Below are 27,869 nucleotides of genomic sequence, written 5' to 3'. Positions count from 1 at the left end.
TGATGCAATGTCTCAGTGAGTTTCACCACAATGTATTGACGTAATGTCTCAGTGAGTTTCACCACAATGTATTGATGTAATGTCTCAGTGAGTTTCCCCACAATGTAGTGATGTAATGTCTCAGAGAGTTTCACCACAATGTATTGATGTAATGTCTCAGTGAGTTTCACCACAATGTACTGATGTAATGTCTCAGTGAGTTTCACCACAATGTGTTGATTTAATGTCTCAGTGAGTTTCACCACAATGTATTGATGTAATGTCTCAGTGAGTTTCACCACAATGTATTGATGTAATGTCTCAGAGAGTTTCACCACAATATATTGATGTAATGTCTCAGTAAGTTTCACCACAATGTATTGATGTAATGTCTCAGTGAGTTTCACCACAATGTATTGATGTAATGTCTCAGAGAGTTTCACCACAATGTATTGATGTAATGTCTCAGTGAGTTTCACCACAATGTATTGATGTAATGTCTCAGTGAGTTTCACCACAATGTACTGATGTAATAACTCAGTGAGTTTCACCACAATGTACTGATGTAATGTCTCAGTGAGTTTCACCACAATGTACTGATGTAATGTCTCAGTGAGTTTCACCACAATGTATTGATGTAATGTCTCAGAGAGTTTCACCACAATGTATTGATGTAATGTCTCAGTGAGTTTCACCACAATGTATTGATGTAATGTCTCAGTGAGTTTCACCACAATGTATTGATGTAATGTCTCAGAGAGTTTCACCACAATGTATTGATGTAATGTCTCAGTGCGTTTCACCACAATGTATTGATGTAATGTCTCAGTGAGTTTCACTACAATGTATTGATGTAATGTCTCAGTGAGTTTCACCACAATGTATTGATGTAATGTCTCAGTAAGTTTCACCACAATGTATTGTACTGTGCGTTTTTTGTTTTCTTTCCCTTTTTCTTCACTATACTATGACTGTGGAGTTGGTATATATAATTTGGAGAGGGGTACAGGGGGGCTTTTTGCTATGTCATTTGCGATGGATGGTGAGCATAAAATCATTTTTTGCATTCTCGAAGGGAAACTGAATATAGCAGTAGCATAGAAAATTAGGTGGAATCTGATGGAATCCTGATAAGAAAACATAAGGTACTTGTGCAAAAATACACAATATAATATAACAGGAGAAACACGCTGCAAAATACATAAAGAGTATAAAAAATTTGTTAGAGTTTTTGATTTTTTTTTCTGAGATGTCAGCAACTTTTGAATGTGCATCTCAGAGCACTAAGGTAGTGATGTGAAATACATGGCTGCATCAGAAATTCATAAATATAGCATAAACTACTTGTCTGCATAAATGTAGACATTAATAGTTACCTGTTCTTCCTCGCTGTCTGTTCCACCTAAGCTTAATGAGCTGTTCCGCTGAACTGGGGATTTAGCCTGTGGAAGGAAAACACAAGCAAAAAAGTTTGCATAAATGCAAATAATGCATTAACAAAAATGTAAAATTTTACACCAGTTAATGATCACATGGTACATTTTGCCCATTTTTTATCTCACCTAGCTGTGCAACAAGCTGTAAGCCTTGTTCATCTAACAACCAGCTTTACCTGCTGTAACACTTGACTTTTCAGGCATTACTGAATTATCATAGTATGGTAAATGGTACAGGGGATGGGTGTAAACTATAGTAGGTAGATAGAAAGGACATTTTACTTGTGTGCATGTGTGTGTGTGTGTGTGTGTGTGTGTGTGTGTGTGTGTGTGTGTGTGTGTGTGTGTGTGTGTGCTGTGTTTGTATTTGTGCATTCAAAACTTTAATTACGTGTATATGGTTTGTGAGCTTTACTCTCCTCAGCAACATTCACCACAAGGGTATCATGAATATTTATTCGTCATGGAGCTCATAGAGTTGGGCAGGATAATGTGTGAAGTGATGGGGTAGAGTTGTACAGACAATGCAAGGAACATGTTTGTGTTACTATGAGAGTGCACATATGTTTTATTTGTAATCATTATGGGCTAAGACTGCTATGCTGACAGATTTAATACAGCATCAAAAAGATGAGTGGATGTCACAATTATGACACCCTCCCCTTGTCTTTCTGATGTTTAACTAACCACAATAGACAACATATTGTCACGGAAATGTAATGTCATTAAAATCATATGGAATATGCTGAACATCAGTCAGAAAGGCTGAGACATAAACCAAGGAAGACACAATATGGTGAAATAACTGTGCATAAGTGCCACCTTCTGGCAAGCCACAGTATTGCTTGAACATGTGTGCAAGTTCATAGGATTATAGGTGACTGCTAGGCTAATGACCCCAAGGGTAATTTTTTAAGCCTAGCCCTGCTTCCCAAGATGAGACTCAAAGACTATACCTTGTATTTGTAAAGTAAACACCTTAACCATTATAACAACACCCAACTCAAACTATACACTTTGAAGATGAGACTTTTTCTCCTTAGTGGAAGCAAACCTGGTGAATGTGCTTGGGACTTGTCCAGTCCCAAATCATGGGACACTGTTTCACTTCCCCACCTCTGAATGACAGTAATCCATGTAACAGTATGGTTCTCCTTGGCTAAGAAAACACAATGATTTACAAAAAAACAGATACTGGGACTATAATCCAGTTTATTATCAAAGATTTAAGGGATCAGAGAAAGTAAAAAGAGATTAAATTAGTGGAGTATTTGTGCATTACCATAAAACAATAATCTTTATAGTGATAAAAAAATGAATAGGGTGCAAAAGCTTAAAGAAAAAAAAAGCCTACCTGTTATAACTGTGAGGTAAGGGAATCTGTTAAAGAATGAGAAATACAAACAGTGAGAGTGCATGTGTGAAAAAGAGAAACAGAATCACTGGGGTTAATAAATAGTGGATAAAAACAGGGCTATTGCTAAAAAATGTATCAAAGAAACTAATAGAATGATGCAAAAATTAAAATAGCAAAGGGGTTTTCTTCAGATTTGCTGAGAGCATGAAGAAGGTGTAGAATGTTAAATAGAAAAGAAATAAAATGAAATGTGCAACAAAACACCAAGCAGTAGTTCCAAATGAAAATTTACATCAGGTTTATAGCAAGAAAAAGAAAGCAAGAATATCAGTTGGGAAGGTAAACCTGGGGGATTGTTGACAGATGAGGAAATAACAGTGGAGGTAGAAAATATACTGAAATGGCTTAAGAAAGATTAGAAACAGGGAACATAGGATGGTAATATACAATTACTGACCATGGGATGGGTAAGGCCAATCGCTTACCAAATAGTATAGGTTATTTCAACCACAACAAGGGAAATGTGCTAGGCTTAAAATGGCCTGCAAGGACAGCTAGCCTAGTAGCAAGATAACACAGACACCTATGAACCTACAACATGGATCTTAAAAGAAGCCGGTGGACTTTTGTTAAAGCCCCTAAACATTTTAATAGGTCTGTTATACAGGGTATGGCTCCAGAGGAATGGAGGAAGGCAACTGTGATGCCAGTCTATAAAGGTGGACTGAAAATCAATCCAGGAAACTTAAGGGCCAGTAAATCTGGCTTCATGGGTTGTAAAACAGTGGAATAAACATTAAAGATTCCTGAAGCAATGTGTGTTGCTAAGTCAGTCTGGCATGGGTCCAAAGGTCTGATTCATCATCTTGATTCTCCACTGCCTGAAATACATTACCTTGTGTATTAATACATGAAACTGATTCCTTGAGTGCATAAAAGATGATTTCAACAATACTCAAGCAGTATGTTCAAACAAATTAAACACTCACTCAAACCCCCTGAGCTCTCCATGTAGAGGACAGTGCCCCTACCTCCTCCTTACTTTAACATCCCAGGGTTGCAGCAATCCAGTGGAAGAGCAATACTTTGAAAACAAGATACTTGCTGTTTCTCTTGGATACTATAATCACAGAGAAAGAACATCACAATGACCTTGAGCTAAAGCACATCAGTAGAACTTACAGCAAGCAAGAAACATGAACAAGCATGACTTCTGAGCAACAAAGCCTTAGAAAAATAAAGCAAGCAACTTATCTTTGAACACATAAAGAGAAATTTCAGTGCATATTAAGTAAGGTGTAACAGTTTAATATAATTTAATATTATGACTGGGTCACTGCACAGGCTGACAGATTATCCTTTGGTGTAATCTATCTGAATTTACACTTTATGCTGTACCTCATTGACTATATCTGTTCACTTATTTGGGGGCATGTCTGGGAGCCATACATATGTCCTACCATTGTTTCTTTGTGAAATGCATATCTAATCTCTCTTCCCAATCTTTTCTGACCTCTTCTGAAGGAGCTTCAATCCTCACCACTGGCAACAGATGGGGACGTACACTGGGAGGATGACAGGTACACACACAGGATTTCCAGATGCAGCTCTTTGCATCAAGTGTAATTTCCATTAAGAGTACACAGAGACCACAGTCAGTTTGGGGCTGGTTTCTCCCTCTTTCCCCAGATCTCCAATAGGACTCCCCACTAGCACAGCTACAGAGTTGAATTCTTAGCCAGGGTTCTGCTCTCTTTGTCTAACCAGTGCTTCATGTCCCTGCCCAAGTAGCTGACACACTCACTCTTGGAGATTTATTTTACACACACACACAGACACACACACACACCGACATACTCACACACACACACACACACACACACACACACACACACACACACACACAAAATGCCCTTCTGCCCAGACTATAAGGTGGTTATTACTGCTACCAGAACCCCTTATCACCTACTTTAAGGCCCTTAACAAAGGGTGTCCAATTTTACCATGTAATATTGGTAGTTTGACCAAGAGCAAGGCTATTAGGAGTGGCCCACACAGTGTCACCAAATAAATATGCAAGTACTCTCAAAACTTAAATACCTCTACACAGATCAGACACAATGAAAGGTTTAAATATATTTAATAATAAATAATAAAAGAACAAGACAACAATAAATATATATTCACAGTGCCATCAGAATTCAAAACCACAGGAAATATTTAAAACAGCATTGCAGGACAGTCTCAGATAAATAAAGAAAAATATCTTAACTAAGCCTCACTGTATTCCTGACTGAATCTAAGAGAATTACTATAACCTAAGAACTTACTAATAGAGCAAGGCAGATGGGGTGAATGGATCTTCCAGCTGTTATCAGTTCCAAGACAGAATACAGTATGCTCAGCCTCACTAAGAAACTTCTCAAATTAATATCTACAATATGACTGCTGGGATAGAATAACATCATTTCTTGTCATCTGACACCTAGTTCCCAGGTGAAACCTCCACTGCTGGAAGCTGGCAGTATTTAACATCTACCTGTAAAAATACATAGACCTGAGATTTTGGCAGATGCTAAAAGTCATAAAACAACTGAATTCCTTCATGCTTTCAGGACTAGTAATTAGTTCACCCTAAAGACAATACAGAAAGCTCCATAGTACAGACCTTTTGTCTCTGGCTGCATTGAAAACTGAAAGCTACCATCTTTTATTGCATAGCCTATAAAGTAATTTAATTTCAATTCTTTTCCTAAAGTTTGCTGGACTGAAGTTAACCTCCTGTATTTCCACTGTTAAAATATATACATTTAGACAGTTACAATAGTGCATGTACATTTCTATTCTCTTCCACTAGGGCACAATGTGGCTGCATTTCAAAAACAAAAACTTTATAAAATACTTGTTCAACACACATGTCTGTACGAACCAGTTTGATATATACACAACATACAGTTCTAATACATTTGTAACATAAGCATCTTGTATGAATCATTTCGATATTCACCAATGACATATAATTATTTACAAAATTCCAGCTAGCTGTGCTGTCAGTATCTCTTTCTTTCACAATGCCATAATCACAGAGAAAGAATATCACAATGACATTGAGCCAAAGCGCATCACTAAAACTTTCAGTAAGCAAGAAACATGAACAAACATGACTTCTAAGCAGCAAAGCCTTAGCAAAATAAAACAAGCAACTTATCTTTGAAAGCATAAAGAAAACTTTCAGTGCATATTAAGTAAGGCATAACAGTTTAATATAATTTAATGTTATGACTGGGTCACTGCACAGGCTGACAGATTATCCTTTGATGTAATCTGCCTGAATTTACACTTTATGCTGTACCTCATTGACTATATCTGTTCACTTATTTGGGAGTGTATCTGGGAGCCAGACATATATCCTACCATTGTTTCTTTGTGAAATGCATATCTAATCTCTCTTCCCAATCTTTTCTGACCTCTTATGATTGATTCCTGTGGTTCTCATACAATATTTTGTATGCCATACTAATTATCCCCTTTTTTAACAGCAGATTCTATTCTCGACTCAATTAAAAGCTCAACAAGTGCAGGTTTTTAATTTAGGATTTCCCCATCCCTTTCATTTTGTCTGTGCTCTGATATCAGTCCCTGATATGGAAGGCAATCACCAGCCTGCAATCCAAATGTCTTCTTGGCATCTTCCCATTCTATTACTATTCCCTCTCTAATTATTTGTTCACAGTACCTTGGTCCCTTTGCTTGCTTCCACCAGTAAATTCCAGCTCCCTGTTGCCTATTCTCTGTACCCCTAACTGCAGTCATCCCTATTAGCAGAATCTCCTTTCTCCATTCTCATGTTGGCTTGGTTCTTAGGATACTTTCTGCTGCTGAATGACTATAATACTCTGTGGCTCATGTTTCCAGTGTTTTGCAGCCACTTCAGCACCATAATATTTGCACAATCCCCAGTGCAAACGTCTTGCCACATTATTTATGCCTTTCAGTATACAGTCCTTCTGCCATTAGTATGTCACAACCAGCAACAAGGTGTGTGACTGCTTCCAATTCTGTTTTACAAAACCTACATTTGTCTGTTTCTCCCATGTGTTCAATGGACTTTGTAAACCAACATGTAAGTAGCCCACTGTCTTGGGCCACCAATATTAACCGTTCATCTTTTGGTTTGAATTTGCCTCTCCTTAACCATTCCTGCATTCAGTCCTGATCAACATGAGGTTCTTCTAGGAATTTTCTATACTTACAACTATATTTATGCATTTTCCACATTTTTGCCTTCTCATCTGATCATTCACCTTATATTCTTTCTTTTGTTTTTGCCACATTCAGTTGCTGCCTGGTTTTTATCTACTTCTTGTTTGATTTCCATCACGCTTGATGCCGATATGCTTCTGCTAGACTAAGCAGGGAAATCTTCTTAGATTTATTCTCCTCGTGTTTCAAAACTTTCACTATGCTTGGTCTTGTGAGGCAAGCAGATATGTGTGCAGTCCCATGATTGCAGATCTATACATGTAATCATTTTCAAGGAGGTCCATAACTCCTTTGGAATGGGGAATATATATTCTTGGTGTGCACTGATTTTTATAAATCATTTAATGAGTGTGAAGCATCCTTCTTGTTTTCATGTCTAATCTATCCAACACCTTTTGGGGCCAGTCAATCACTCCAAAACTGTAAGTTAGGACAGAAAGAGCAAATTGGTTTATAGCTTGAATTTTGTTCCTAGATGTCAACACTGTTTTCAGGATTAATTTAATTCTAAAATATTCATTGCTAAGTTTTATTCAGATTTGTTCATGTTTTATTGTTGATCCTTCATAAATTCTCAAATATTTATACACTCCCTCTTGCTCAAGTTCTTTTATATCATGTTCTTGTCCCAAATTGATGTTTTCTTGGTGCTGCAGCTTTCCTGCTTTAAAGGTTGCTTTTGCACATTTGTCAGGACCAAATGACATTCTTATATCATCTGAAAATGTTTTGACATAATACTCTGCATGACTGTTGTTATTTTCCTTAAGGATCTGAATCCAAAATCCCATTCTTTTCTTATTTCTTGAATTACTCCCTGCTTCATCATCAACCCTTTCAACTCTGAATTGTAGCTTTCTGTCTGTGTTATGTATAAGAACCTTAACTTTTTTGCTCTAAAATATCCCTTCAGATCAGGTAATCCTAAACCTCCTTGTTCTACCAGGATGATCAACTTATTCTACTTGACTCTTGCCCTCTCCCTTTCCCAAATAAAATCCTTCAACTCTTTATTAATGACTATCTACAACTTCTCATCTGGTTGCTAAAAATAGGCATGACTTGCATATAAAATTAAAGTGACTAAAACATTTTTACTGCTTGTACCTTGCTATCCACATCCATAGGCAAGAACTTCCAGTTTCTGTTCTTGTATTATCTTTTGTTAAGTCTCTTCCCAAATATCCTTAGCTGCCATAAAATCCTTTTTAATCCATATTCCTAAATACTTAATTTTATCATGTCCCCATACATATGGGTATTGCTGAACCAGTTCATGTGTGGGTACATAGTTTATAGCTGCAGTCTTTGTTTTATCTTCATTGATTTTATATCCTGAAAAAACAAAAATGGAACGGTCTTAGAGTGCTCCACACCACTGAGATGTCCCTTTCTGGTTCCATCATGTACAAAATAATATAATCTGCAAATAAAGCCAACTTTTCTTCAACACCATACAAATTATATCCTTGAATTTCTGAGTCCTTTATTTTCTTTGGCATGGTCTGAATGACATTAAGAATAGTAGATGCTTAGAATGAGATGTGGTTAAGGTGAAGGCTATAGGTGGGTCATCATGACAAGTATAAAGGTATCATGACCTGATAAGGTTTTATTAGGAAAACTGAAGATTAGAAGGCCAGGGAGGAAGTGACAATCAGATTCTTATATTGGACTCAGTAGGCTCTTCAATCACTTGTAGAAGATCTAAACCAGTTAAGGCTGCTAAATGCTCTACTACTTTAATATTGAAGTTACCAATACTTTTGTTTCTTTTTGTTGGTTTGAACTTAAGTAGGTGTTATATGGTAATAAAATGTATCTGGTATAGTGGGGAATTCTTGAATGTTCTTAGGGGCTCATTTGTATATATCCTATTGGCCTCCTTCAAATGAGGTTTACAATATTACTCAGTGAAGACTGATTTTTTTTTGGGGGGGGGGTAGCTTTATGTCTGTTGTTAGCTTTTTGGCTTTTCTGTATGATATATAAAATTAGCAGAGGTGTGTGGGCTGAAAATACTATTTCTTTTTTTTCATTGTTTTTGCTTCTGATCTAAAAAGATCAATCTTTTGAGCTTTCGCTGTTACATTAAGCACTTATATATATATATATATATATATATATATATATACATACATATACATACATATATATATATATATATATATATATATATATATATATATATATATTTATACACACACACACACACACACACACACACAAACACACACACAGAGATCTACTTAAATTGATCAAATACCATTTATGCTGATGTGCACAATGTCAAAATAAATTGATCGACATTACGACATTATGCACTTCAACATGGTACTACCCTTGTGCTGAGAATTAGTCTGGGCTCATGCAAAACTTAAAAAAAATACAAAGAAATCATTGTTTTTGCAGGGGGAAGCTCCCCCTGCACCACCATCCCCTGCTAATAATATATTCTAACTCCAAGATCACACAGTTCCTGGGGGAAAGGGTGTATTCCCCTACCCAATATCTCACATGCTTGTCAACCAAACTGTGTCAATTAAACAGATGTCAGCCAAAGTACCATTCAACAAAGTTGCCGGGACTCATAGATAGAGAGATACACAGATGTACATACAAGTATATATAGTTATATAAACATTGATACACACAAACTGAAAATATCTGTAGTTTAATAGGGCTCAAGCCACTCATCTTCTGCTTATATGTTGCAACTTGGAGGTTACTGTTACCAATAAAGTAATGCCATACAAACACTCAGGAAACACATACAGTGCTAGATACAGATTCAAGGAAGTTAAATCCATATCTGAAATAGTGGGTTCATCATAATATGACTGTTGCAACATGCCAGATAACTTTTTTAAAACACTCTCATGAAGAATAAATATTCCATAATTCATCTAACTTTTTAATAATTTTCTTCCAGAATTAAATGATAAACCACTCCATTATGTATTTTCTTTGATTTACTTTGTAAGTTAGAATAAACATATTTTGTTCCTTTTTTGAGACACACTAGGTATACATACCATGCCTGATGACCCCATGATAACATCATGCAAGGTGGAGATTTCTGGAGGACTTCTGGGTAAGCCATCATCCTCTGACATAGCCCCAGTATCATCGGACCTTTTGTTTACAATCCCCAGTGCAGGAGAAACAAGCCTGATATTCTGCTGTAACTGGAGCTGCAAAAATAAAAATAAAAAGCTGTTAATAGTCCTGATTTTTGATTGTTAAAATCAATATAATTTCACCCTTTTGCCATATCAAGCCTTATAAAAGCAAATGTGTATAGAAAAATAGATCATATTTAAAACATCAGCAGTTTTTAAACTCAGAACTCTGAGCCTTCTTCAATCCTAACATAATAACAAATTGCTAAATTAATTCAATGCAGAATGATTATACTAAGACCAGAGTGCAACAGAGAAAGTGACAGTAATGAACAGGAAATGGAAAATATATATCCACTTGTATATCAGTATATTTTTATACTGTACTGTTGTCCTAAAATATACAGAATAGGAACTCCCAACCACTTTCTGTAATGACAATATCTCAGATCTGGTCTTGTTTCTAATTTTTATAATATGAACATCATAGCTGTTTATGTAGCGTTTGATGGTACTTCATGTAGTCAAGAATTATTAAAGAACACAAAGAGTCTGACTTCATCTGCTGCCGCCAGTGAGGTTTGACTTATTGGTCTGATTAATCATGGCTTAATTAGTCAGGAAAATGGAACATTTGCCCTGGTAAGTTACTAACTGAATACTTTGTTGTTATTTTTAATTAACAAGTGCTTCTATGAATTACAGATTTTAAGTTTTTGTTCCAATAGCCTTTGAGTTCTGTATTGTGGTATAGCTGCAGACTAATTTTCTGTCATTCATGGATGAAATTACTTATGTTAGAAGATCAAACTGAAAGGAGGAGGGTAACAATAGTTAAAGCAATCATCTTTATGTTTGGAAAAAGAAAGACAGATAATGAGGGTCATTTCTCTATGTTGATTTTTTTTATTCTTAAGATTTCTACTCCCTTTCTTATAGTATCATTCTTTACCCCATGTTGTATCAAGACTGGTTTCTTCAAGAAACTGACAGAAGTCTTGATATATATATTAATGTTGTATAATGAATTTTGTTAGGAACAGATCTTTTGTAAAAGACCACATACTGGACAAAAAATATTAACATTGTCTACTGCTGACTTTACCAACTTCCAAGATTTTGTACAGATATGTAACCCAAAAGATCCATACAGATTTATTTAATCAACATTACTTGTTTTCCCACATATATCGTGGTAATGAATAGCTGTTTTTAATACCTACTGCATTAACTCTGAATGCTAACAAAGAAAAATTTAATCCATAACACTTCTTGGAAAACTCCTGTGCCTATATTGACATATTTATTTCCAGAGTAACATTCCAAGGAAGGAAGGAATTGATTATCCTCATTCTTCTATCCTTGACATCTAGATGGTTAGTAAAACTATGAGACATGTCATTGAGAACTCACTTAGAGGGAACATAAACCAAGATGTCTCTGTGGATATGAGACGAGTTGAATTTAAAGCTTCTCTCAATGATATTCTAAAAACTGAGTCAGTAGGTGTTTGTAGTCTTCTTCTTCTTCTCCTCCTCCTCCTCCTGTTGGCTACTCCCATTAGGGGTCATCACAGTGGATCATTGTTCCGCAGAATGAGTGGCAGTAAAGTTTTACTGTGTCAAGTTGCCAGCCCGTCACTCAACCTTCCTCAGAAGGCACACACTAACACCTAGGGCCAATTTAAAATGCCCAGTCCAACTGCTGCATATCTTGGGAATGTGTGAGGAAATCGGAGCACCTCAAGGAAACACACACAAACAAAGGAAAGACATACAGACTCCACACCTCAGCAGTAGCTGTTTATAGTCATTTTAATCAAAATATCTGTAACCTAGGGAAACATATAAGATCTGGATCACCAAATAAAACCTGAATGGAGGCAGTCATTCAGATAACAGTATAAACAAATTCATGTAGCTTCCTTTCCACTAAATGTGGGAAATGTAAGTGCCTGTGATAAAATAATGGGTTATCCTACCGATTGCCAACCATTATGCAATGGTCAGGGGCAATGGTCTCATGATCTGTATTACTGACCACCAAGTAACATGTGAGGGATGATTGCCCTTAAAAGCATATGGCAAATGTGCTCTGCTGTCTTAGATAATACCTAACACATGCTATACCCAAATAAACTTCACTGTGCAGCAATATATCAAAAATCACTGTCTCTTAAGGATTTCACCCACCTTATACTGAGCATGATATCATCAGTGCAATCTTACCAACAGTAATTGAAATCTGTCCAAGATTAATTTGTGCAGAAACACACATATCATATACTTCAGGAGGGGTTTAATGTCGTGTCTCCAACACTAGCATCCCTATGCCTATTTTTGCCATAACACTGCTACCAGCCAGACCCTTCTGCAAAAATTTCAAAAAATTCATGTTTTTTGTTCTAGACAAGGTTTCCTTGGATAGTGGGGGTGATATTAAAAACAAGGTAGCTTTAAAGGAAATAGAATGGCAATTTAGATTAAATGCTATGTGCTACCCAGGGCTTAATGATTGCATCTCTATAAAACCTCTTTTGGTATATCGATCGCAGGTTTTGTAGATTTGACATTTTTATACATGGTTGTATAACAAATTCTACAATGAATATTGTAAATGATTATTAGGAATTTATTAATATATATTTTTATAAACAAATATACATATACAAAAAATGTTAAAAATTTTATTAGATTGACAATTTTTGGTAGGAATATTGTATATGACACATGTATTTAATAAATGTATTTAATAATTATTATTATTTAATTATTATATATTGTTTCAACAAGTTAAGTAACACAATTCAGTTTTTAAATTTAGTATATTATTCAAAGTGAAGGTAGCAAGTTTTATGTATTAGGTTTTTTAGGGTGAGTGTATATGGGTTTTAAAAGGTCTTGAGTGGTTAGATTGTTTGATTGTTTTATTGATAAATTAATCAATTATTCAATGGAGTGTTCACAGTATATAAGAAGGTTTTTGTAACAGCAATATGACTCTGATGATGCCTGGTATGGTGAAAGCGCTAAGTCTGTCAATAAATTTCTTTATGGTGGATTATCCTGGTGTCCTGCCTTGAATTGGTCCTGTTGCTGTACTGGATTCTTCAGTTTGAGGGGTCATTTGCCGTTGGAACTGATTGTTTTTCTGCCTGTGCCCTTGTGTTGGGACTTCTTTTGTGTTATCCTTCTGGTATACAAAGCACACAAATAATGTTAACCTTAAAAAAGTCAGCTGTTAAGTACTTGTATGACATCAATATTTTGTTCAGGAATTCTTCAAAAGACAGGTGCGAACAGCTGATATTATAACAGTTCAATATACAAACCCTTAAGCTAATAAATAAGCCACCATCCACAAGCATTTAAATGTGAATAATAAAAGTCTTTATTTAAAATAAATAAAACTGGACAATGCAGCTTTTAAAATTGAACATAGAAGCACTCGCCTAGAACAATAGCAAATAAATGAGTTTGCACAGACTGATGGCATAAAGAACTTTGTCTAGCAGCTTATCTGGATCTATGACTGCCACTAGCTAAATGATTTACTGAAGTATTTTAGTGTCATATGCATAGATAGACACAGCTCTGAGTATGGCTTAGGTGACCTGAGTTTGACTAGCATCTCAAGTGCTTAATGGCAATGGCAGGGAAGATGGCTGATGGCAGCACTGGGGAAAAGATTCAGCTGTTCTAGACCCTGATGGGTGGTATCCTTCAAAACAAATGTGTAGAAGCATGCACTTGCAAAAAAAGGGCATTGTGGTCCACAATGGTCACATTTTATATCCCATCACCCACAGGGTGGGTTTAGGCTATCCAAATACATTCTTAAGAATACTCCACTGAAAGCATAAAGCACATTCTTGGGTGCCTGAATGATGCTTTCCCCAAAGTCAGCTCAGTTCTTTACTCAGCTCCTGGTGGAATTTCCACACAACAGTAACCTATGGGCACTGCTTGATGAAGGAGAGCCTCGGTGGTTGGCAGCCACAGGTAAAAATCACCAAAGGGACTTAGAAGACCAAGTTGCAACTGTATATGTTTATACGCTGACACTCTCTTTATTGCTTACCTAAAAATGCCAGGATGCATTTAATCTCTCTCTGTCTCTCAAATGTAGATACACACACACACACACACACACACACACACACACACACACACGCACACACGCACACACACACATGCACGCACGCACACACACACACACACACACACACACACACACACACACACACACACACACACACACACACACACACACACACTCACACACACACTCACACTGTATAAAAGAGTCCCAGCTAGTATTTCCTGTTTTTCTTCAATTTAACTGAAATGTTTCCTGTTTCTACAGTCATGTAGCCCTGGAGGGAAGTCCAAATAGGGAAATAAATTCCTTTAACCTGGAATAACATTTTATAGAGCACTAAACCTTAAGCATAGCAAATGTATATATAATTGAGAAGTCATTGTCATTCTTTAAAAGTTTAAATGTTACATGCTGGAAGCAACAAGCACTGTTTTAGTTGCACATTTTTAAGAAAAAAATGTATTTATTTCAGCTTCATATAGCTTTCTGTATGTTTTACTTAAAAGCAATTGCAAACTTTACTCAACCTTTCACATTTCTTTTCTGAAAACAACTAATTTGCTGTAGCACAGTGCCACTTCTCTTCAGTACCCATGAATCTAAATGATAGCAAGATAGTCATATGAGGGCCAAATGAAATCTAAGATACATACGTTACTAACCCTCACAATCTTTGGATACACTTATCATAACAATCATAATAATCCATAATGTGGTGAGCATAAAACACTGATTGATAATTACCATAAAAAATATCTTAATTCTGTTTTCATTCTAAGATCAGACTGGGTCTTCAGGTCTCCCTGTTTCATAAGAGAAAGTACCATTTGCTATTTCAAAAGGAAAAAAAGCCCCAGCGTCACATGACTTTCTTGGGCATTTCTCATTTATGGCCACTAGGAATGCCCCTTTTTCAGGCTAATTCTATAACTTAATTGTGAAAAATACCTTCAGTGTTCCCTATTAAAATCAGCCCCAAACTTATTTGATTTTAAACCTAGCACAGACTAGAAATCCTTAGAGAAATACCTACCAGTTTTGTTTCTTAATTTCAATATTACTACTGTGGCCACTAATTTTTGCAGAGAGATAAAAAAAAAATTAGCTAATACATTAATTTCCACCTTCCAGTCATGGTTTGTGCCTACAACACAGACACAGGACAGCACCACAGACACAGAAGATGATTGTAAATCCCTAAAAAACTGCTTAAATTAAACATTTCTGTCCTCATTCTTCAGAATAGCTGGTGATATAGAGACTTTAAGCTTTCAACTAAACTATAAGTTGTTATAAACTACTTAAAATCTATCAGTAAAAATATATTGCTGCCCCTTCCTAGTAACTTTACCCATGATAATATCTGCTAAGAATACTGCTCAATTATTCATTAGAGACCACTTTCATTGATTCCCTAAGACCAGGATACTTATAGAAGTACATATACATATATTAAACTAACTAACTAGTCCTGAAGTAGTATAGGCCTTCTGACCCAAAGACCTAAAATACCCTTGTTTACCCTGGCTGGCACTAAGTATTTCATATCTTTTAAAGATTGTGACATCCCCACACTGGGTCAGTAATCAAGGAGCCTGACTCCTCACCACTGAAACTGGAAAGGGATGCTCACTTGGAATACAAATGGATACACTCAGTCTTTCCATAATCAGACCTACCTGCATCAAGCACAATTTCCCTTAAGAGCACACAGGGAAATAAGTAAGCCCAGTGTCTAGATTTCTCTATCTGTCTCACTCCAGGTACCCAATAAAACTCCCCACTGGCACAGCTTCAGAGTTAGGTTCTCAGCTGTTTGCCCAAGCCAAGTCCTCCACCACTCTCTCTGTGAAACCAGTACTTTGTGTCCCTGCCCCAAGTAGCTGACACACACACCCTTTGAGATTAATTTTCACACACACACACACACACACACACACACACACACACACACACACACACACACACACACACACACACACACACCTGGGAAAGCCTGGCACAGATTACCCACTCTACCAACTTTGTCCAGACTACAAGGTAGATTCACTGCCACCAGTCAGTTACTGTTAGGTTCTTAAAAGCATATCCAATTATACTGAATGAAGTTAATATTAATACAAATGGTAATGTTGACCAAACAGCAAGGCTTTCGAGAGCGACCAGAGTTATCACCAAATAAATACGTGCAAATACCCTCAGAACTTAAATATTTTTTCTAAAAGGACCAGCCACAATGAGGAGTTTAAATATATTTAATAATAAATAATAAAAGAACATGAAAATACTAAATATCTATTTACAGTAAACACCAGAGTTTTAGCCACAGGGAATATTAAAAACAACACTGATGGAAAGTTTCACGTAGTTATAGAAAAACAGTACTTCTAATCTCACTATATTTTCCTGACTAATTGAAAATAATTAATGTTCCCTAGTTAAGTTACCTACTACCTCAAGGTAAGATGATGTGGGTGGGTGGTCCTTGTTGTCAGATCCAAGGCAAATGCAGAATGCTGAGAGCAAACTCCTCTTAATATCTAAATATTATTTTTGGATTACACATTCGATTCTCAGCTAGAGCGTCTTCTGTGTGGAGACATGCGTGAATGGGCATACCTTCGTTGAAGGTTGTGCATCAGGGCTGGTAACTCGGCACGTAAAAATCAACTACCAATCATTAGTGGACCGGAGCTCCGCTGTGGCGACCCCTAACCGGAAAAAGCCGAAAGACACAACAACAATGACATCACACACATCTGGTCATCTGACTCTCTTTCCTGTGCTATCACCAACACTAGAAGCTGAAAGGATTTTAGCACCTATGTGTTACCATACACACAGATAAAGCTTTGCTCAGATCTTCTGGAAGTCATAAAGCCATAAAACCATTTCACTGTTCCTACAGGAGCTACCAACTATTTTCTAGCACAAACGTTGCATTTCTGGCTCCATTCAAACCTGTGGGATAACATCAATATGGCTTAACCCATAAAATAATTTTATTTCAAGAATATTTTGCAAAGTCAGGTGGATTAAGATTAACCTCTTCACTTCCAGTATTTGCTGTTACAATGTATACATTTAATTCAGTTACAATAATACATGTACATTTCTTTTCCTTCCAGCAGGGGGCACTGTTATATATTTTAACACAAGCAAACCTCACAATTACATTTTCAGCACAAGCATCTATACAAATCAGTTTGATATACAAATGACATGTAATTATTTGCAAAATTCCAGCTAGCTATGCTGGCATGTGTTACAAATCCACTGCCCTATTTCTCTTGGCATGGTTGGCAATAGCTGCTATCATCGTATATATCTCTCCCCTTTGAAGACTCAAGCTAGTTTTCAAGTGCCTCTTGAGAAACGTTGCTTGAGAGGAATGAGCCTGTCTGGGAATATGTTACCCCATACCATGTCTTGAGAGCCTATCTACCTTAGCATTGCTGACTCCCTACTGTGCTGCACTGTCATATCATATGCCTGCAACCCTAAGCTCCACCATAGTAACTTGGCATTTCCTGGCTGGCTCACTGTAGCCATTGATCCCCCTCAGACTCCTCCTGCTGCCTGCTGCAAATACTCAGCCCAAGAGCCACCCTATAATGGTAAGGTTTCATCATGTTAACATGGCACAATTTGTGCCCCTGCCTCCTGCCTAGCAGTTCTACCATGTAGTTTAAGCACTGACCTTCCTTACCAGTTTGAAGGGTCCCCCCAAGCTGCCTGCAGCTTATTGCGTCTGACAGAAATGAGAACCATAACCTGCTGCCCTACAGCATACTCTCTAGCTCCAGCATTCCTGTCATACAAGACCTTTTTCTGCTGTTGGGTTGCTGGAAGGTTCTCCTGGGCCAAGCCCATCAGCTCTTTGAGCCTTGTCCTGAGGTTTAAAATACATGCCACAACAGACTCCTTGTGGGATTCACACTCACCCTCCCACTCATCATGAATCAAAGGTGTTCTCAACCTATTCCCATACAGAGACCCAAAGGGTGAAAAACCTGTGGATTCCTGGGGTACCTCTCTGTAAACAAACAACAGATGGGGCAAATATTTGTCCTACTGTCTCTTAAACTGGTCTGCAAATGCCTGTAGCATGGTCTTTAGTATAGAGCTTAACCTCTCCACAAGACTATTAGTCTGGGGATGGTAGGGGGTGGTTATTAGGTGCTTCGCCCCATGGTCTTTCCACAGACAAGCCAGTAGGTCTGCCATGAAATTGGCACCTCTGTCAGTCAGTATTTCTCTAGGGAAACCTACCCTGCTAAAAATCTCAAACAAAGCATTTACCAACTTTTCTGCCTCAATGGAGGACAGACCCACTGCCTCAGGGTATCTAGTATCATAATCTACAACCACCACGATATACTTCTTCCCTGTGGAGCTTGGGGTACTCAGAGCCCCCATATCCATAGCTACCCTCTGAAATGGCTCCTCAATCACAGGTAAAGGCATCAAAGTAGTATTTACCTTGTCTCTTGCCTTGCCTACTTTTTGACACTGCTCACAGGTCCTGCAGTACCTTGTTATATCCCTTCCAATCCCAGGCCAATAAAAGTTCTGCATAATATGTATCTTGGAATGCTTTATGCCCATATGACCTGTAAAAGGAATGTCATGGGCTATGGCTAGAAGTGACAGATGTTAGGCTCTAGGCACTACCAACAGCTGTATTACCTCACCCTCTAGCCATCCCTCAGGGGTCCACTCTCTAAACAATAATATTTTGTTCCAGTATACAGATTCCCCTTTTCCTTGGGAATCAGGTGCCTCCCTAGCTACCTCCCTCAAGCCTCTTAGTGTGACATCTGAGAGCTGAGCCTGTCTGAGCTCTATGTTTGTGACTCTTCCTACCTCCCCTTCCACAGGAAGTCTGGTATCCTCTGACAGCCGGGTCTGACTGTCAGCCTGGGTACTACCACTTACTTCTGCCCTTGCAGCTTGCAGTCACTCTGCCCAAGGGAACATCAGTACCTACCAGCAGCTGTCTTCCTGAAATAGCCACACCACCAGCCCTGGCTTCAGGTGCAATGTCTGCTTGGGTCTCTCCCAGCCTACCAGACCCACATGCCTGTCTCCAAGTAAGACTGGATGTAACTGCATGCACACAAGATACTGCATTATCAGAATCATTCCCTATGAAGACATCTGCAGGAATATCCTTAAACACACCTACTTGCTTGCTTCCTTTTCCACCCTCCCAGTTAGGGTGAACCCTGGCCAAAGGCATTTGGGATGGTGTCCCTCCTAAGGCTTTGACTGGAGTGGACTGCCCAAGCAAGTATTGCTCCTCTTTAACCACTGTGGGCTTCACAAGGGTTATGTCAGAGATTGTGTCTGTCTTAGTTGTGGCCTGTTTTCCATCCACTAAGACAGGGTATAACCTCTTGTGATAGTTTCGTACCCCTGTTGTCTCCAGACACCTTACCATTGGCATACCGTTATTCCCACATGCTGGCTCCTCCACCTTTTGTTCCCTCGCTTGCCTCCATGGACATCTATATGCTACATTTCCCCAGTGGTTATATTTAAACATGTAACCCTTGGTCCTGGTCATGCACTTGAACTAGTGGCTTCCCCTGTTACTGGCGGGTATCCCTTTCCTGTGCAGTGATGCCCTGTTTGCTAAGTAGAGATCCCCTTTATTCCCCAGCTCATCTGCAGAGTTGCATACTTTGTCTGCCAACCAGATTCTCATGTCCAGAAGCAAAGTTCTAAAGGTTTGTTCTCTCACCAAAAGGTCTGCCATCCCTTCAAAAGTGTTGACTTGACACCCACTCACCCACCTATGAAATAAGTGCTTAACTCAGCAATATAATCACACACACACTTTTGCCTGCCTTGTGTCTATTTTCTTGAAACTTTTTTCTGTAAGCTTCAGGTGTTCACTTAACTCATTACATCCAAATGATGCCTCCAGGTGCATCTGCAGTTAACTCCTAATGCCGCCTGTTGGTGTCAAATATTGCTTGTTAATATTTGCATCAATAATTCCAAAACCATGCTATGTACAAGGTTTTAAAATGTTTCATCTTAAAGCTTCTACAATGACAAACTCAACTTCATTAATATTTGTCCTCTGTCTATTGCAGGTAAATAGATATTAACTGTTGTTTTTTTATGATATTAAGTTCTATAGACATTATTTTCTCATTTTTCTAAATATCTCAACAACCAGGTAACACAGACAGACCTTCTTAGCCTCATATGAATGCCCTCAGCTAGATGAATAAATTGCTGCTGACAGTGTGTGTGTAATATGAGTGGTTGCTATGATATTGTAAGTTGTTTACAAAATATTACAAATGTAATAGTTACTGTGTTTACTGTGACTTATAAATTCAGTTTAAGACCTAGAACCTAAAGAATAATATCACTATAAAACTAGTGTGCTGAAGAGTTTGCCATTTATACTTCTTTTATAACCCTATGGTTCCAGAGATATGAACATGTGTTTGAAATGTGAGGACATAATTTGAGTCTATCAAAAGGCTTAGACTCCTCCCCTTGGAAGTTACAGTGCAAGCTTCCTGTGCCCATTGGAGTGAATGAGTTAAAACATTCAAGCAAACAACATTTGGCTTTCTCATAATTTAAACAATAAATATCAGACAATTCAGAAACAGCAGTTATAGCTTTATCATGGAGTAAGGGGGTCAGAAACCATTCCCAGAGAGCTTGGTCATCATTATACTGTTTGCATACTCTTTCAAATATATGAATAAAACTATCAAAATTATCACACTCTGTAAATTGTGGAAGGAATTTACTGACCTTTGTTGCTTCTGGGGTTCAGTTATTCCCTTCCCCATTACCTCTATGATCCTGGTGAAGAGCCAGCATCTCCCTTTCATGTTGACACTGCTTCCCATTTTCTTCAGTCTCCAAATGCTGCAGTCCCTCTCCTGATTTTAATTCCATCTGTTTCTCCTTTTCTTCATTCTCCAAATGCCATAGTTTCTCTGCTGATTCTATTTCCAAATGTTTGGCCTCCAGTTCAAGTCTCTTTAACTCCAGATGGATTCTTAAGTCCTCTGAGCAAAAGTTGAACTCTCCTGTTTCTGAAGGCTGCATATTCCCATCACCAGACTGGTTTTCCTCCTGCATGCTGATCTGAGCTGTGATTAAGGCTGAAATCATTTCTTCTTTAGTCAGGTTAGCATACACCAGTCCTTTGGATTCACAAACCTTGTCCAATTGGTTCTTTGTCAGCTTGCCATAATCCTCTGCTGACATTTTTGCCAGCTGTCCCTGACTAAACCTAACTAAGAAAAAAATAAATGTACAAAGCTATTGTGATATGAAACTCTAAATGTCTACCTTGTGGCTACTAAGAGAATGCAGACCTTTAGTGACAACTGCTTACAGGCTACAGAAGTTTAATATCCACACCACTGCTCATCAATATGTGATATGCACATGCTGGGCCAGTACTCAAGGAGTCTGAATCCTCACCACTGACACTGGAGAGGGACATTCACTTGGAATACAAATGTATATACATGGTATTTACAGATACAGACTTCTCTGCATCAAGCACAATTTCCCTTAAGACCACACAGGGAATGCAGTCAGCCCGGGGTCTGAATTTCTCTGTCTGTCTCCCTCCAGGTCCCCAATAAAACTCCATACTGGCAAAACTTCAGAGTTAAGTCCTAAGCCAAGTGCCCAAGCCAAGTCCTCCACTACTCTCTCTGTAAAACCAGTGCTTCATGTCACTGCCCCAAGTTGCTGACACACACTCTTTGAAATTTTATTTTCACACACACACACACACACACACACACACACACACACACTTGCACTTGAGTAAGGCTGGCGCAGATTACCCACACTACCAACTTTACCTAAACCATAAGATAGATTCAGTGACACCAGTCAGTTACTATCAGGTTCTTAAAAGGATATCCAATTATACTGAGTGAAGTTAATATTAATACAAATGGCAATGCTGACCAAACAGCAAGGTTTTCAGGAGTGGCTAGAGTTATCACCAAATAGATATGTGCTAATACTCTCAAAATGTAAATATTTTTTCTAAAAGGACCAGCCATAATGAGAAAATTAAATATATTTTATAATGCATAATAAAAGAACATGAAAATACAAAATATCCATTTACAGTAAACATCAGAGTTTCAATCACAGGGAATATTAAAAATAGCACTGTTGGAAAGTTTCACACAGTTATAGAAAAACAGCACTTCTAAGCTCACTATGTTTTCCTGACTAATCTAAAAGAATTACAGTTCCCTAGTTAAGTTACTTACTACTGCAAAGCAAGATAATGTGGGTGAGTGGTTCTTGTCATCAGATCCAAGGCAGAATACAGAATGCTGAAAGCAAACTCCTAATATCTAAATATTATTTTTGTCTTACAGAATGACATCACATACATCTGGTCATTTGACTCTCTTTCCCATGCTATCACTAACACTAGAAGCTGACAGGATTTTAGCACCTATGTGTTACCATACATACAGACAGAGCTTTGCTCAGATCTCCTGGAAGTCATAAAACCATGAAGCCATTTCACTTTTCCTACAGGAGGTTCCAACTATTCTCTAGCACAGACACTGCATCTCTGGCTCCATTCAAAACTGTGGGATAACATCTTTATGGCTTAACCCATAAAGTAATTTAATTTCAAGAATATTTTGCAAAGTTACGTGGATTAAGATTAACCTCTTCACTTCTAGTATACACTGTTACAATGTATACATTTAATTCAGTTACAATAATACATGTGCATTTCTTTTCCTTCCAGCAGGGTGCCATGTTTATACATTTTAACACAAGCAAACCTCACAAATAAATTTTCAGCACAAGCATCTGTACAAATGAGTTTGATATACAAATAACATACAATTATTTACAAAATTCCAGCTAGCTGTGCTAACATATGTTACAAATCCACTGCCCTATTTCTTCTGGCATGGCTGGCTGTAACTCCTTTCATCACACCAATATTGATTTTTTTTCTGTCTAAGAGCTCTTTGCATAGAGTAATGGTAGGGAACAAACTGAAAACATCTGGGTGCTCCTTCCATTGATCTATATTTTCCTATATTATGTGAGTATAAACACTTCCATGATGACCATCCCGCACTGAATAATCTTGCACCAATTGTGCATTAATCAACATCTTGGACTCAAATTCAATTCCAATTCCCTCCAAACCATAACATATTTCTCCACTTGCTGAACAAAGCAAAGTGTTTAGGAGTTGTTTTCACATACTTAGCTGGCTCTGGAATATCCAGTTCATGCCCACATAATGATCCCCAGTGGTAATTTTGTCATAGCTCACCCATCTTTGGCAACCCTATGAATCACAATACTCCAGTATGCCACTGACACAAGATTTTCTTAGCAGGAGACAAACCTAACACACTTAACAACATAAGAACATAAAAAACTATTTGGAATACTGTCATCCAAATGTCAATGTCCTTTGCTGCAGGGGTAAGACCAGTTATTTTCACTTTTCCGTGTAACATTTGGTCGCTTCTTAAAATGTATTGTTTTAATGTTTTCTGCACAGCAGGTAATACAAAAAAATCCTAAATATCTGAAATAACTGACCTGTTCATCAAACAGAAACTTTCTTACTAGATAGTCTGATGAAACATAATTAAAAGTAATAATAACAGATTTGTTTGCATTGATAGAATATCCTGCTAACTGTCCAAACCCCTATAGTGGGTCCCTTACTATGGGGAGGGCTCATACCTCTCAACCTCTTAGCACAAGAAAACTGGACACAACTTAAAATATTGGAGGGTTATAGGCCCAAAAATAGGGACAGATTTTAAATATTGCTGTTATAAATTTAGAAAGTTGCGAGACTAACATGATTTGTGTTAGCATGGATTTTCTGAAGGATATGAAGACTGAAATGTATATCATTATTTAGTGACTTCAGTACTCATTGATTTGGCATAAAACCACAAATTTTATGAGGAGTAGCATTCTGCAAAAATCTGGCAGTTGAGAGCTATGGGAGGCTTATATCTGTGTTGTTGATACAAATCAGCATGTTATCAGAAAACAAGTTCACTGTGTGATTTTCCTGTCCTGCCTGTATCTTGTTAATTAACTGATTTTCCATCAGTGCTTGACTCCATAGTTCAGTTGGTATGGTGAGCAAAAATATTGAAAGGGGACAGCTTTCTCTAATCCCATGTCCTGTCAAGCTATGAACAGAAATATCCTGACCTGTCTTCATAACCATTCACATACCTTTCTACAAGCACTCTAAAGTACATACCCAGTTCACTGGAAAACTAAAGTTTCTTAGCACTGAATAACTTATAGTCTTAATTCAGTTTATCAAAGGCTTTCTTAATACCCTAACCCTAACAATAGTAGTTGCTGTAACTCACCCTTAGCATGATCTATTAAGAAGAGGGTCTTCCTGATGCCTTCCCTGGGCAAAACTGCACTGATCTGAATTAATCGGTTTACCAGTTATTTTCTGCCACCAAGTAGCCCAAATACTGATATAAATCTTGTAGCGTACATTAAATAAAATAGAATGACATGACAACAATTACTTTCTGTGTTTCCCTGGTTTTAATAATGGTGAAATTGTTAATAATTTCCATAAGTGCAGCACCTTAATCTCAGTATCCTTGCAGCCTGTGAGGAAATTTTAAATCACTGTATTGCTGACAGTTTCATAAACTGCAGTCACGAGGCCAGCTATCTTGAGAGCCTTGCCTTGTTTAAGCTTGTCTATATAGGCTCTTATCATCTCACTTGTAACGGACATTGCAAACAGTTCTTTCTTATAAGAAACAGCTCTTTCTTATAAACTGAAAGGGTCAGGAATCGCAAGCCTTTTAGAAAATCCCCAATATTGTTTTTTTCAACGACTGTAGGAGACATAGATATTTTGGAGGAAGGCATGAAGTCCCTTTAATATTCTGATCTTTTTACTCTCTGTGTGAGAGTTCCACAACTTAATTGGCATAACAGTACTGTTACCAGAATTAGTTCTCAGACATACAGCTAGGTTCTTAATGGTTTTAGGAGATAAAACTTCATAGCATCACCAAAGCTTTTCTAAATGTACTTCTGGTTTCATTACATCCGAGTGACGCCTCCAGGTGCATCTGCAGTTACCTCCTACTGCTCCTCTAGGCGTCAAATATTACTTGTTCATATTTGCATTAATAATTCCAAAAACATGCCCTATACAAGGTATCAGAATATTTTATCTTGAAGCATACATGATGGCAAACACAATTGTATTGATATTTGACCTATGTCAATGAGTGTTTGTTAGAATTGTAAGGTGATAACTTTATTTTTTAAAGACTCAAGCCAAGCCCACTAGGAGTTAAAGGTGCACAATCAAAAGAGCTGTACTGGAGGGAATGACAGGGTTTGATCAAGAGTTCTACATTTACCTTTTTATCTCTTTGTTTTTATGCATCTATAAAAGTCTAAGCCTGTTACAGACATCTGCAAGTTCTGCTGCCCATTTTTTATCTTCCTAGTCAGAAGTTCCTTCAAATGTTAATACAACATGTCTCACAGAACAATAGCTGGAGAAGACCCCACTATGTTGAGACCACTCATTTTCTGATAGTGTTCTGGAAAGAATTTCTTGGTTTCAAGTAGGTCAAGACTAGATCAGTAAGATTCTGGATCAGGCTGGAAGCTGAAACCTGGGGATAACTTTATAGTTGAATGGTCTGAAAGAATGGCTGAGTATATATATCCTATCACTCCATCTGTCCCAGCGTTGCCTGCAACCAGTTAACATGATCTGTCCTAGAGTAGCTCTTTGACACTTGTGAACAGTGAGTGGAAAACAACCAAGTTTGTCCTCTAAACACTACATGACCATCCAACAAAGATACCTGCCAGGAAATATCAGTTAACACTTTTGATGAGACTGACAGTCTGAGTTTCTGCTGAAGCATGTTCTGGCTTAAATATGCAGTTGAAATCCTCCAAACAGGAAGTTTCACTTAGCCTAATCAACTAAAGTTAGCAGCAAATGCCTAACTTCCTTAGGAAGCAATCATGTGGGTGTACAGATGCAGCCACATGTGACTGGTGATCCAGGCCACCAAACTTAATTTCTGAAAGTGTTCCAGAGCCTTCACTCCTCCATTTGTTTTAAATATCTAGTCTAACCTCCATGCATACCAAAACTACCATTCAACTAAACATTAACCATAAAGCTGTGTTTCACTAAAGACTGTGTTTTACTGCTTAGGAGAAAGGCAGATATTAAAATTCTGTATTGTTAAATTCTAGTACATTTTTTGCTTTGAAGTAGAATCTCCACAAGTCCAACTTCCCTTCCTTTTGTGTAGCTATGAACTCCATCCACAGATAAAATCATGCATCCACTACTGCTTAGTCCAGCTGCAGATCAAACAGACCAGGGTATCTGATGAACCTGCCTTTGTATGCATTTGCACGGAGCTACTCGGACATGATGATTCTACAGCCAGGAAAAATATTGAGGGGTGTGAAGGGTATGAATACCATACAGAGTAGGAAGGAAAGGATTCATTAAAATTACACTAAGCAGCACATGTAAAGTTAGACATTAACTTGAAAAGAGACATTTAATGATGTACATAAAGTAACATTTACTTACAGACAAGTGTTCAAGCCAGGCTAATTTAGCTACCAAATGCTGTCCACACAGTCTTAAATGAGGCACATCTTAGCCAGCAAAATATGTACCTCTAGCAGAATATCACCATTAAAGTCATCATTCACTGCCCTGAACCATTCTGTGACACTCAAATTCCTTCTCCCACATAGGCTGCTTCATAAGAGTAGAGGGTGGTCTGATAATACTAGTGAGTCTTTTGAGACTGACCCCAGTTCCACTTTCTGCTGCTTAGTTTCCCCAAACATCTCAGTTGTTCCCCAATGGTATCAGGGTCAGTCAGTGGTAACCATTAGTTACCAGCTGTAACTTGTTAACTTGTAAAGCAGAGGGGTAACTCATACTTGCTTTGAGCCCTTTTTTCTTTAATAATGCAGTTACTGGTTTCAGGTTTCTCCATTGTGTCAATACAATTTTAGAAAAGTCACGGTCAAAATGCAGGATGTTTTGTAATGAAGTAGTCCAACCATCCAAGAAGCTTCCATTACTGCTTCTTTTTGTTTACAAGAAAGATATTTAGAAACCTTGGGTTAAAGCCCTCCTACCATTGCTAAGGTGCTAGCCCTTTCTGTCTGATGAACTTGTTTGATTTGTAATTCCCCATAGGTCCCCAGGTTCATAGGTATATACTAGGCTAATGACCACTAGGGCCTTCATAAGCCTAGCCATGCCACCCAAATGTGACCCACAAATTTGATTTAGACAGATGGTGATTTACTGACTGCCTCTGACCATCAGAGACATAGCAGCCAGACCAGGGTGAATTCTCAATTACCCATCCATTGGTCAAAGTTGCACTTAAAAAGGAATAGGGAGGAACTCTGCTTCACATGGATGAGGAGCCTATTCCAGAGAACGGGAATTCTCTGAAAAACACACCTGTCTCTCCAACATGTTTTGTTCATATCACAAGCAAAATTTAAATCTTTTAATCTAATAATTCTGATGCTGTTTGTTTT

General features: G+C 37.8%; 1 protein-coding gene across 2 annotated transcripts in view; it reads right to left on the bottom strand.

The window, feature by feature from the left end:
* Window positions 1-27,869, bottom strand: part of LOC122789646 (acrosomal protein KIAA1210-like) — an 828,389-nt gene that overhangs the window by 146,131 nt on the left and 654,389 nt on the right. For both annotated transcript variants that reach the window (XM_044057056.1, XM_044057057.1), the window contains exons 5-6: window positions 10,071-10,229; window positions 1,356-1,421 (exon numbers count right to left, since the gene is read on the bottom strand). In XM_044057056.1, coding sequence (XP_043912991.1) covers window positions 1,356-1,421; window positions 10,071-10,229 — 225 coding nt within the window. The remainder of the gene's footprint in view (window positions 1-1,355; window positions 1,422-10,070; window positions 10,230-27,869) is intronic.

The sequence above is a fragment of the Protopterus annectens genome, chromosome 15.part0 (assembly GCF_019279795.1).
Source record: "Protopterus annectens isolate FY-2018-M chromosome 15.part0, PAN1.0, whole genome shotgun sequence".
In the NCBI taxonomy this organism is placed as follows: domain Eukaryota; kingdom Metazoa; phylum Chordata; order Ceratodontiformes; family Protopteridae; genus Protopterus; species Protopterus annectens.
The sequence above is the reverse complement of the archived record's forward strand: the minus strand, read 5'-3'. Positions and strand labels throughout refer to the sequence as shown.